The 13,598-nt window shown below is 40.3% G+C and overlaps 1 protein-coding gene across 1 annotated transcript; it reads left to right on the top strand.

The window, feature by feature from the left end:
- Positions 1–5,619: 5,619 nt before the first annotated feature.
- Positions 5,620–8,343, top strand: LOC103443525 (leucine-rich repeat extensin-like protein 4). The gene has a single exon (XM_008382398.4). It carries the CDS (start codon positions 5,804–5,806, stop codon positions 8,198–8,200), a length of 2,397 nt encoding a protein of 798 aa, XP_008380620.3. The 5' UTR covers positions 5,620–5,803; the 3' UTR covers positions 8,201–8,343.
- The last annotated feature ends 5,255 nt before the right edge of the window (positions 8,344–13,598 follow it).

Below are 13,598 nucleotides of genomic sequence, written 5' to 3'. Positions count from 1 at the left end.
GATTCGACTGCTTCGCAAAACCTCATCAGGGCCTCAAGAATGGTTGATTTCCCCATCCTCGTTATCTCATCCACTTGGTTTGCAGATGCTCCATACGCAAGCATCCGCAACGCAGCAGTGATTTTTTGCTCAGGCAGGAGACCCATAACACCACAAACATCCTTTTTTTGCACAAAGTAAGAATCATGGTTGCAAACATCAGTCATGATTCTGTTGAACAAATGTCATTCCATTCTAAAACGGCGTCTGAAGTACGTATCAGAAAATGCACTATTATGGACAAAGTAATCGTCCAACAGCTCTTCACCCCGTCGTTGCCTGCTTCTATCAAGGTTTCTTGAATGGCTGGGCATATCTGAGCAATAGTCTGGATGACTCGACGGGAATGTGAGGCTCTGGACATTCTTGTTTCGTAATCTCTCCTTCTACGCTCCTCATCCTCTTCCATCTCATTTTCGACTATTTGAAGGTTGAACATTCCTTCAGATTGGTTAAACAATTCTTCTTCTTGCTGATCGATTTCCCACATCATCATTGATGAAGAAAAAGACATTGTAAGGATGGATGGTGAAGAAGAAGCAGAAACTATGAATAATGAGATAGAGATGTTGAGAAAATTGGTGTGAGATTTGTGAGGATGGATGGTGGATTATATGGACGATTCAGAAATGATCGGATTGTAGACGAGACCACTTGGCATGCCGTCATTCGTTAAAAATCTGATCGAAATCTATCCTTAAAGATTCTGAAAAGATAATGACACGTGACACGATCGTATTGGATAAAAATCTTATCGAAATCGATCTCCAATAATTATCTTTTCGGATAATGACACGTGGCGCAATTTTGAACGAGTTAAAATTTGATCGAAATCTATCGTCAAAGATTCTCAAAAGATAACGACACGTGGCACGATGACATTGGATAAAAATCTTATCGAACTCCATCGCTAAATAATTGTTTTTTTTTATAAAATGACATGTGGAGCAACAAGAATGATTTAAAAAATCTTATCCGAAATTACAATAATTTTATTTTGTATTATTTAAACAAACAAAAAAAACTAATATTTTATTGCCTATTGCCAAGGGGGAGGGCTCCAAGGGTGGAGATGCAAATGACAATTACTGTTCATTAATGGCAATTACTATTCATTAAAGGCAGTTACTGTTCAATATGGTGGATTCAATAGTGGATTGTCAGGGGGGAGGGCTCCATGGGTGGAGTTGCTCTAAAAGAAGACAAAAGCCACTTAAATTTCCCACCGGTGCTATATGCTTGCGTGGCATCCCTAAGTTGTAGCACGTGGGTACTGAGTAAACCTAAAGAAAATGCTTATAAATGAGACTTAATTGCGATAGAAAATTGTAACAATGATTCTTTAACTTTAGTTTAATGGGAATAATGGTCATTTAACTAAAAATTTATAAAGATTGATCCCTTATCTCATCAAAACATGCATATTTGGTCTTTTTCGTCAAGTCAGTAAAAAATCCGTCAGAATGAATCATGTTGGAAGGACCATTGTTACAATTGGGTTAAAGTTGCAAGATCATTGCTCCAATTTAGTTAAAGTTGAGGGATCATTTTTCTAATTGGGTTAAAATTAAGGGACCATTACTATAATTTTTCTCATTTCGTTTTCCATATTTGCCTCTTGATTTAGCCACCCTCTTGATTCAGCCACACGTGTGTGGCACATGAATCATTTTGATAGAAGTTCTAATGGAGTTTACGAAAAATGACCATAGCTGCACATTTTGAAGAGTTAAGAGACCAATGGTCATGAATTTTTAATTGAAGGACCATTACTTAAATTATGTTAAAGTTTAAGGATCCTTACTACAATTTTCTCTTATTGCGATGATATCTCAGTTCAATCATTGCAACCGTAAATATATATTTTTTTCATAAAATTTTTATGGTGGTCATATTTGCGGGTTTCTTAGTCTCACCATTGAAGTTTTGTTTTTCGCATCCTTGCCATGAAAGAAACGAAATTTTGGCCCCCATATGGCAAATTTTACTTCAATTTTATAGGAGTACGACTACCAATCAAGGATTGGAACTCATGGCATTGAGAGATTTTCTCTTGAAGTAAGTAATGCATAGTGTCGGGGGTTTAATTTATCCATTGAATGCTTACGTAGTATCTTTCCGTTGCATCACTATTCACTAGTGTACTTATTTTCTTGTATTAGATGCTGAATGGTAAGTAAATATTGTCATTAGTTTCCGTTTCTTGAATTGAGTAGTTAAAGTAGCCATAGAGAGCATATAATTAATCGTTGAATTTGATATAATGACCTCAATTGAAGATATGCGTGAAAAACAAAATACTCATAAGTAATGAATAATTAATCGTCAAATTTGATATAATGACCTCAATAAAAGATATGCGTGAAAGACAAAATACTCATAAGTAATGAAAAAGTAAGATGAGGAATCATGTTTGCTATCTTTTTTTATTGTTTTATTTATTTATTAAAAAAAATAGAAAAACAAAAACAAAAACAAAGATGAGCCAAGAATGATGAATCATGGTAGCGGCATGTCCTTTACGCGTTTTGAAATGTAAGCTTTTTAGTTTGGGAAAAGATTCTTAATCGAACAGGTATTATAGATCGTGCAAACAGTGTTTCCAAGGGGAGGGGACCCACCCTTGTACCTTCACTCCTTCCTTTGCAACTAAACAAGTAAACAACTAAAAAGGGCAGGAAGAAATCCTCTGCGAGCGACTACATTAATATCGTATCATGCTCTATGCTATTATTATATAATATTAGGAGACGTTTGTTGCACCGGACTATCTTGGACTTGACTAGCTTTAAGGACTAAGCTGGACTGCCTTAGAATAGACTAAGCTGGACTAACTTAGTGAAGCGTTTGATGCAGTATCAGACTAAGAAGCATGATAATTAATAAATTCTAATATTATATTAATTTATCTATATCTCTGTTAATATTTTATTCTTAATTCTCTCATTTTTCCTTCTATTTTTCTGAAAACTCTTCCTCTTCTTCGAAACCCAATTCCATACTATGAGATCAAATCAAAACCAACTTCCTACAATTGCATATCATATCAAAACCAACTCCATGCAATTACAGATCAAATCAAAATCAACTCCCAACAATTTTAAATTCCACAATTTGAGATTAAATCAAATCCAATTCCACAATTTGGTGTCTTAGGTTGTTTACCCCATCTTTATCGCCGATGATCCCAAGCTGCTGTCGTCCCAATCCAAGACCTTTGCCGTTTTCGTCGCCGTCGTGGGCACCGGCGTTTTGGCCTCCAATATTCCTTCATCGCCGTTGTGTTCAGCAAACCTCAAATTTGCATGTTTGAATTGAATTTGGGGATTTGAGTACTGGGTAAATTTGAATATGTCAAGCTCTCTTTCTTTGTCTAATAGCGAGGGCCCAGGCGAGCTCAGAGGAATCGGACAACGGCGAGAGCGGGACCTTCCTCGGAGGTTTGCAGCACAAAAGGAGACGAAGCAAGGTCTTCGCAGAGGGAGGACACCAAGTGGCACAAAGGAGACGAAGCAGGTCTTAGCAGTCCTGTGGTTTTCCAGGGGAGGGGGGGTTTTCGCTAAGACGACCTAGCGAGGGAGATAGTCCACACGAGTCCGGGCTAGTCTCATTTAAGTTAGTCCCCAAGCTTACCAAACATGGGACAATAATCCTAACCAGTCTAGTCCCACTTAAGAAGGTGAAACAAACGCCCCCTTATATTATATGGACCATTGAGGGAGGGAGGGAGGGAGGGAGGGAGGGAAAGAGAGAGTTTGGTGATGTCTCAGATTCGGACAAAAAATCATTTACATGCTAATCATTCTGAGTCCTGATTAGTGACTTATTACTTAGTTGCACAGTAAAGCAAACTTGCTAATCATCAGGAAAGAAGAACCCAAAAAAAAAAAAAAAAACCCTAAAATCTTTGTGTTTCCTTTTAGTTCAAAGAAACTGCTTAGGTTTCTACCAAAAAAAAAAAAAAGAAACTGCTTAGGTTTATAGGGGGTATATCATGAATCAGCATGACAAGAAAGGGAATTGAACTTGCGTCACTTTTACTATCACGTCCATACATAATTAAAAAGAGAATACATGAGTTTCAACCTTTAAATTTTCAAATTAGTAATCCAAAACAATACTCTCAATCTAAACAAGTAATGAAATCAAGTAGTTGATTTGATTTCCCTACAATACTCTCAACCGTTAAATAAACATGTTATAAGTTGGATCAATCTAATTAAGATATATTTCATGATTGAGTTCGGATACAACAGCAAAACCAACACTATCATTTTATTTTATATGCAGAGTAAAAAAAAAAAAAAAATTAACAAGAAGTTTGTCACAAAACTTTTTTTTATTTAAAATTGATGGAAGCTGATGTTTCACCATAAAATCAAATAACTGTATGAGTAGTAGCCAATTATTTATAAGCACATGTAATATTTCTTATTTTTCTGATATAAAATTTATACTTTCAACAAAAACCATTTTGAAGTGTGATTCCATTTTTTTTATTGTCTTTACAATATAAAAATATCCTTAATAATAAGAAAAATTGTCAAAATGTTTTTGGATAATTTTTTTTTGTTTTGTTTTGTAAGGGACTTTTCATTAGTCGTCCCTGAAAAAAGCCTATGGGGGGTGGGGTGGGGGTGGCTGGCACGTTGTGAGCAAGTCAAGCAAAAGCAGAACACATTGATTTTTTTGGGTTGGTAAAGCAGGGGTGTGCTATCTACACATCCCATTTTACTTCTCATACACTCCTTGATAATTTCTATTCGTTGATCTTTTTTAATTCATCCAATCCGACGGCCGAAAATTAAGAATGTGTGTGGGAAGTAAAATAGGGTGTGAATATCACACCCCTAAGGCGGAACACATTGATTAGTGGTGATCTTCAACACTTCCACGTAAAGTAAGTAAATATGCTGCAACCACCATCAACACTGTTTTTAGCTGGACTCGCAAGTCACAACTTCTTCTACACTACAAATTGCATTCCATGCTCCATGCAGGACAACAGGGTAGAAAGAAAGAAGCTCTCTCTCAAAAAGAAATCTATCTGCGAGACGTGCCAGCATGTCATGTTTCATAATTTCATATGCCCCTACATATCACATAAATTTCAAATCAAATGTTCAACTATCCCTGGCTGATAATCGTTTTTGTTTTTTTTTAATTTATTCACACCCACCGTAAGTCTGTAACCAACCATTATTGCATACCTACTTACTGCCGTGCTCACCTCACTGTAGTCTGCATCTGCATAAAATGAACATGATAATGAATGACAATCCAAACCAAACCCTAGGGTAAGTTTGAAAACAAATAATAAAAATGTTCACCGAAAGAAATAATCTTTACTAATTAATGAAACTTTCTTTGTCAACCAACTATCATACAAAAAAAAAAATGATAGGCAATAATGTAACTTCATAGGTTCAAATTTTACTATTTTTTATTGAAGTATCACCTAGAGGTAATGCTAAAATACCTTCAATATTAAAAAAAAAAAATCTCTCACTCCTTCCACGTCCTTTCTCTCCCTCTCTCATTCTCATTTTCTAAAAAAATTTGTTCATAGACATAACATGTGTAGGCAAAATAATAACATGAAGGGAAGAAATTCATCTCAAATCAAATATAAAATCTCAATTGTAAGAGAGAGGCCAATAGAAAAAAAAAAGGAAATTTCTATAAACACAACCACAGAGCATGGGGAGATGAGAGACACATGTGACTGACTGTCTGCCTGCCATCTGCTCCTTCTCACTCACCAATGCCAATGTCTCCTCCTCCGTATTCTAGGAGGCACCTCTCCTCCTCCTCCTCCTCCTCCTCCTCCTCCTTGCTGCTGTTTGTTTTGTTGGCCTGCACAGCCGCCATCACTAGTACTGCTGTTACTGATACTGATACTGATGAAGTTGTCAAAGCAGTAGATCCAAGCCTCCTCCAGTTTGAGAACCCAAGGCTTCGCCAAGCCTACATTGCCCTCCAAGCTTGGAAGTCCTCCATCTTCTCCGACCCTTTCAATTTCACCGCCACCTGGAATGGCTCCGACGTCTGCTCCTACATGGGCGTATACTGTGCTCCAGCTGCTCCTAATTCAATTGGAGGCCGCGGCGGACGCGTGGTGGCTGGCATCGACCTCAACCACGCTGACATTGCCGGCTACCTCCCTCCGGAGCTTGGCCTCCTCTCGGACCTTGCACTCTTCCACATCAACTCCAATCGCTTCTGTGGCGTTGTCCCAAGCACCCTGCGCCGCCTGAAGCTGCTCCATGAGCTCGACCTCAGCAACAACCGCTTTGTCGGAGATTTCCCCAAAGTAGTGCTGTCTCTGCCTTCCCTCAAGTACTTGGATCTTCGCTTCAACGAGTTCGAAGGCTCCGTCCCCTCCCAGCTTTTCGACAAGGATCTCGACGCTGTTTTCCTCAACGACAACAGGTTCCGATTCGGCATCCCCCACAATCTCGGCAACTCCCCGGTTTCTGTGCTGGTGTTGGCCAACAACAAACTCGGCGGTTGCATCCCCGCCAGCATTGGAAAGATGGCCAACACCCTCAACGAGATCATCCTCCTCAACGACAACCTCACCGGCTGCTTGCCGCCCCAGATCGGCCTCCTTACCAATCTCACCGTCTTGGACGTCAGCTTCAACCAGCTTCAGGGTCCTCTTCCCTCCACCGTTGGCAAAAACATGAAGAGCTTGGAACAGCTCGACGTCGCCCACAACAGACTCACCGGCGTCATACTGGCGAGTGTTTGCCAGCTGCCTCAGCTGCAGAACTTTACCTATTCCTTCAACTATTTCAGCGGAGAGGCTCCTGCTTGTGCTGCCATCTCTAACAAAAATAATGTAATCCATGGTCGCAAGAACTGCATTCGTGGCAAGTCGGATCAGAGATCTGCAAGGGAATGTGCTTCCCCAGCTGCACGTCCCGTCGACTGCACCAAGCTCAAATGCAGCAGCAGCATTCCTGGAGGCGGCGGCGGCAATCCCGGTGGAGGCGGAGGCAGCAGTCCAGGAGGCCGCGACGGCTCTACTAAAAGGCCTCCACGGGTCTCAACACCGTCTCCGCCTGTTAGGAATAAGCCGCCTGCTCAAAGAAGGCCTCGGGTTTCAACACCCCCACCCCCACCCCCACCCCCGACTTCAGAGTCATCGCCTTCGACTAGATCGCATCCTCCGCCGCCACCATCACAGCCTTCTTCTTCTCCTTCTCCTCCCTCACCTGTAGCGCCTCATACGACACCTCCTCCTCCCTCCCATTCCCATTCCCATACAAAGCCCACTTACCATTCACCACCTCCGCCACCACCTAATCAAAGAGTATCACCCAGGACTCATCTTCCGCCCTCACCCCCTCCATCCAGTAGTCATGGTCATTGGACTCTGACGCCACCACCACCCTCCCAAGAGGTGTCACCAAGTACCCATCTAAGACCACCTCCGCCCCCACCACCTCACTCTAAACATGATATGGTGCCGCCGTCGCCTCCAGGCTATCATTACAATTATGCTTCGCCGCCACCACCACAGCACGCAGCAGCTCCCGATTATCAGCCCCACACGCCTCCCCCACCTCAACAGCACTCAACCAACGTCCCACCACCTCCAAGCTATCATAGTTACACAAGTCCACCGCCTCCACCTCCACCTTCACCACAATCTCCACCTTCATCACCGCATCCGCCACCTCCACTGCCATCACCATATGCATCTCCACCCCCACCAACACAGGAACATTATACTACAACACCACCTCCTTCACCCACACACGAGCATTATTCATCAAAAACCCCACCACCACACACAAGCACAGGTATAAGTAGTCCACCCCCAAATCATCCATCTCCTCCTCCTCCACCAAGTGAGCCATCGCATCCGGTGACTCCTCTGCCACCCACCGGTTGTGTGATTCCACCATCACCATCACCACCACCACCACCAAGCCAGCATACTGTGCCATCACCGGTATTAAACTTCGTACCGCCACCATCAAGCCATCACCACTTACCAATATCACCTCCGAAAGAACAACATTGGCATCCTCCACCACCACCAGCACATCAACAATTTCCTCCACCGACCCCGTTCGAAAACACGCCACTTCCACCAGTTATAGGAGTGTCATATGCTTCTCCTCCTCCCCCAGCAATACCCTACTACTAATCCAATGATTAATTAATTTCCAGCTATTGGATAGAAAAGAATCACAATTCTTTGTTGCAGATCGACGTGTATGTTCTTTCTTTTTCTATAAGAAGCACTGTTTCTTCAAATTATAGCAATAATAGTTCCATTTCTGCTTCGTATCCATTTGTATCCTTAATTAATTTCTTGTCATACATACAGGCGAGGGGAGGAATTTTCCATTATAATTAAGAGAAATTCTACACTACTCCGTGAAGAGAAATTCTAAATTACTTTTAATCGTCAAGTTTATTCTCCAACGTTAAACAATAATAAGTTTCTTCTCCAACGTGAAACAATAATGGTGAGGTTGTAAAAAGGTTTTGTTTATTACACTGGTAATGTTGATTGCTACACCATGAATGTCTTCTTAGTATAGATGTAATTAGAAAACTTGATTGCACTTTGTTGCAGGTTTTCAAACTATAATCTACAACAACCATGAATAATATCGACAGAAAAATTCACTCAAAAAGCAGCAGCAACACAATTGCATTCTCAAATGCAGCAATCTAGACAAAATAAGCAGTTCAGTTTGCATTTACATTCTATTAAGTTGACATCAAGAGCCAATATACAATCAAAATGGCGAATTCGAAAGTTTCTGTTAACAAGAGTTGCAATGACAAAATATAGTGTCTTTGCATCAGAAACAGAGGTAGCATGCATTTCACATATATTTTGTTTGTCCATGCAACATGACAAATACATGTTTACAAGCTCTTTTGTCTTTCTGGCAATTGCAAAAAAAAAAAAAAAAAAAAAAAAAAAAAAGACGGGTTCTTATTGTTTGTGCATTAGGTAACCTTAGAAGTGGGAAGCCCGAAAAGAATATATATATTCCTAATCTCTTGCATCAGTCCATCATGAAGTCTTCCATAGCTCATTTCTTTTGTGAATGAACATCTTCAACACTGAGAAGGAAACCAGAAACAAAAATTCCATGAAGTAATCTTATTATCACAACCAAATTGACACAAAACTTGTAACAGTCCTTTCGAAAGTGAAATTCAACATCATATACTCATTTAACACTCTATATTGAGAGTTTGAATAATTTTCCGAAAAACAACAAACCCGACAAAAATATATAAAAAAATAATAAAAGTAACTAAGTTCCCAGTAGTATAATCGATCAGAAAAATACAAACTCGCACATGTTTGGGTATAAGGACCATGAGAAAGAAGCAGGGAAGGCAAAATTTTGAGAATTAATACTAAAAAGTTGAGCAGAAAAAAGACTGTAATGTCTCACCAGGTAATGGGAGCAGCAATTGTACAAAGTCCGAAACTTTGAAAGAACAAAACCCAAAATTATAATCAACCACTTATGCTACATACATTCTCCTTTCCGATTGTATACCAAAATATAGAGTCAATAATACATATAAAAGCAATAATATAACTACCAGGTAAAAAAATGTATCCACTAATACCTTGATTTTCAAAAAGAAGATTTAAGGTCTAACTCTGTTTCACATAGGAGAAAATCCAAAAATAAGGATGTCCCCTTGATTTTTTTTTTCCGTTCATTTCTCACAAAAACCAATCATAGTTTAAAATCCAAGCAATAGAAATAAAAATAAATAAATATAAATAACTAATTAGGTTTTGAATAAAATTTGGGTGTATAATTTACCTCAATCTTCTGGGATGTCTTGAGAAGTAATTAGGCTTTATGAAGAGATTGGCTAGGTTGTCTTGGGATCGGATTTGCTTGACTTCAATCTTCTGGTGTTCTTGTTGCTAATGGGAGAAGAAGAACTTTGGAGCAATATGCTTGATGTTGTCTCATTTGATGTATCCCTTCTTGATATGTTCCATACATGCAGAGTTATCTTCATAGATCGTTGTAGGGACATCAACGACGGAAGAAAGCCCACAATTACTTTGAATATGCTCAACAACAACTTTCAGCCAGAAGCACTCACACATGGTTTTGTGTAGGGCGATAATTTTAGTATGGTTCGAAGAAGTTGCAACTAAGGTTTGTTTGGTTGACCTCCAAGATATTGTAGTGTCTCAAACGGTAAAAACATAACATGTTTGAGAACATGTCATGTGCGGGTCAGACAAGTAACCTCCTCTCACAATGATATCAGTAGCTACTGTACATGCGAATGCATCGTCGACTATCATCTCATTCATATTCCCAAACCTCATTCAAGCTAGCATAATGGACTGAAATCTCTTGATTCTCGAGAGAAGAATTTGATTCTTCAAGGATGCTTCTATAAATCTAGAATAGCCTCATGCATTGGATATGACGAGTAGGCGATAGTCGGATCCACACTAGTTTCACTAGTCTGTGCCATTGTTTCCTTTTCTAAGGTTGTGAATCCTTTGAACCAACAGGTCTGCCATGCTTCTAGGTGGGAGCATATGAATGGCTAGCTGCCACTATACTAGAATCGACCATTAGGTGCAGCAACCTACTTTCGGGAGATGTCCGATACACATTAATAGCTTCCCGTCCTTTTGGGATAGTGGTTTGATGTCCATTAGGTATGTTTATCTTTGAAGGCACGTTTGCAGCTGCTATATGTGATCTCGTCACTTTCGCTAGATTAGTACAAGCACCAAGCATGCTTTGAGTAACACTCTAAAGATCTAGGATACGTCACACTTCAGTCTTAGATAGTGTGGTAAGGGTAGGGGTGGTTTGATATAGATCCCAAACCAAGAATGAGATCCCAAATACCAAACTGAAAAATTTCGGGACGAGAATTTAAAGACCAATCTCAAACCGAAATTTCGGTATTCCCAAACTGTTTTTGGTATATTGGGATGGATTGGAACTGAATTTTGGGTATGGGCCGAAATTTGGACTTGTGGCCTGAAATTTTGTTACTCATTTGCATATCAATTGAAATTAGGTTTTTTACCTCATACCAATTTGAAATTTCGTACCAATTTAAATACCAATTCATTCATACCAAGTCAAATTGATGTTCCAAAGTTTCAAACTACTTAATTTCATACTTCTATTTCTAATATAGTCTACTATCAAACTACTTAAATTCAAAATTTAACATGCATGCAACCATATATATATATATATTGGTTTGGGATTCCCGAACCATTGAATATGTAATCCCAATTCTCGTACTGAAATGTTCATGACTAGTTTGAGTCCCTAAATTTTTTGTATTACTGGTTTGAGAATTTTTAAGTATGGGATCAGGATTTTTTTGCTTTGGTTTAGGATTTTCAAGAAAAATTTCCATCCTCAGGTAAGGAAAGTTTCTGTACTATTGGTTTGAGAATTTTTCGGTATGAGATTGGGATTTTTTCAGTTTGGTTTGGGCTTTTCAGAAAAAATTTCCATGCTTAGGTAGGGAGATCTACAACAACAACAACAACAAAGCCTTTTCCCACTAAGTGGGGTCGGCTATATGAATCCTAGAACGCCATTGCGCTCGGTTTTGTGTCATGTCCTCCGTTAGATCCAAGTACTCTAAGTCTTTTCTTAGAGTCTCTTCCAAAGTTTTCCTAGGTCTTCCTCTACCCCTTCGGCCCTGAACCTCTGTCCCGTAGTCACATCTTCGAACCGGAGCGTCAGTCGGCCTTCTTTGCACATGTCCAAATCACCGGAGCCGATTTTCTCTCATCTTTCCTACAATTTCGGCTACTCCTACTTTACCTCGGATATCCTCATTCCCAATCTTATCCTTTCTCGTGTGCCCACACATCCCACGAAGCATCCTCATCTCCGCTACACCCATTTTGTGTACGTGTTGATGCTTCACCGCCCAACATTCTGTGCCATACAACATCGCGGCCTTATTGCCGTCCTATAAAATTTTCCCTTGAGCTTCAGTGGCCTACGACGGTCACACAACACGCCGGATGCACTCTTACACTTCATCCATCCAGCTCGTATTCTATGGTTGAGATCTCCATCTAATTCTCCGTTCTCTTGCAAGATAGATCCTAGGTAGCGAAAACGGTCGCTTTTTGTGATCTTCGCTAGATTGCTCCGGTCATTAGTGTGGATACGTATATAAATGGATAGAGATAGGAAAGCAAACACAAGATGTACGTGGTTCACCCAGATTGGCTACGTCCACGGAATAGAAGAGTTCTCATTAATTGTGAAGGGTTTACACAAGTACATAGGTTCAAGCTCTCCTTTAGTGAGTACAAGTGAATGATTTAGTACAAATGACATTAGGAAATATTGTGGGAGAATGATCTCGTAATCACGAAACTTCTAAGTATCGGAGTGTGGTGTCGTCTTGACTTGCCTTATCTGTCTCATAGGTAGATGTGGCATCTTCTCTGGAAGTACTCTTCCTCCATCCAGGGGTGGTATCTTTAACTGGTGGAGATGCACAAGGTAATGTATCAATTTCACTTGAAGCTTACTTGTAGTTTCAGGCTTGGTCAAGCGCGATACAAACCATGTAGTAGGAGTCCCCCAAGTCGCCGAGCTAGGGGGTCTGCTGAAAGAGGTGACAGACAAGGTAAGCAATCAGAGCTCCGACTGATTGTTCACCTTCTCCTCATCTTGCAGCAGCATGAAGGATAAAGAGAAGAAAAATGAGAAGAGATGATATGAGATACTTTTGCTTTTGAAGAAGTAACTTTCCACAGGCTTATTCTTGAACTGAGCTGGAGGGTTGTCTGGTTTCCTCCAGAGTATAAGGCCGACTGAAGAATTTGAGGGTCAAAACAAGTCCATCAAATCTAGAGTACGTTCCACCCTGCTGATATGGGATACTTTTGCTTTTGACAGAGTAATGGATGTATCGGCACGTGTGCTGTTACGCTTGTCTCCACATGCTTCCTTGTATCCTTCGCACTTGCCCTATCTGTTCCTCAAGCAGATGCGGAATCTTCCTTGGAAACATAAGATGTTGAAGATGAGTACTCGAGAGCAATGCCAGGTAAGTAATCAGGTAAGGGGTTCCAAGCAGTCAGTTCCTGGCTGGAAGCTTGATTCCAAGTGCTGACTGATTGCTCTCTTTCTCCTTGTCTTGCAGGTAAAAACAAGGCCAAAGGAAAAGACAGGGAAAAAGCATGATATGGGATACTCTTGCTTTTAACCCTGATGATATGAGATATTCTTGCTCTAGTATAGCTTGTTTGCAGAGGTATTATCGGGGGGAAAGAAAGCTGAATATTTCGAAAGGCTTCGTTGGGAGTGCCCTCTCAGATATGATGAAGGGTTGAGCATTTTTGCAGGTCTGCCTGTCCGTTGGGGATGAAGGTCGACATATATAGGAGTCTCCCTAACAACAAGTAGTAATGCTATTCCTTTACCCTGCTTGGTCATAGCACAGTAGTGGGAGCTGCCAGTTTCACATGTTTTAACTCTGTCAGAGCACTTTTGAAAAAGTGGTCTGTGGTATCTGGCTCTCGAGATTCGGAGAAC

This window comes from Malus domestica, chromosome 04 (genome assembly GCF_042453785.1).
Source record: "Malus domestica chromosome 04, GDT2T_hap1".
Lineage (NCBI taxonomy): Eukaryota > Viridiplantae > Streptophyta > Magnoliopsida > Rosales > Rosaceae > Malus > Malus domestica.
Note: the sequence above shows the minus strand (reverse complement) of the source record. Positions and strands in the feature narration are given on the sequence as shown.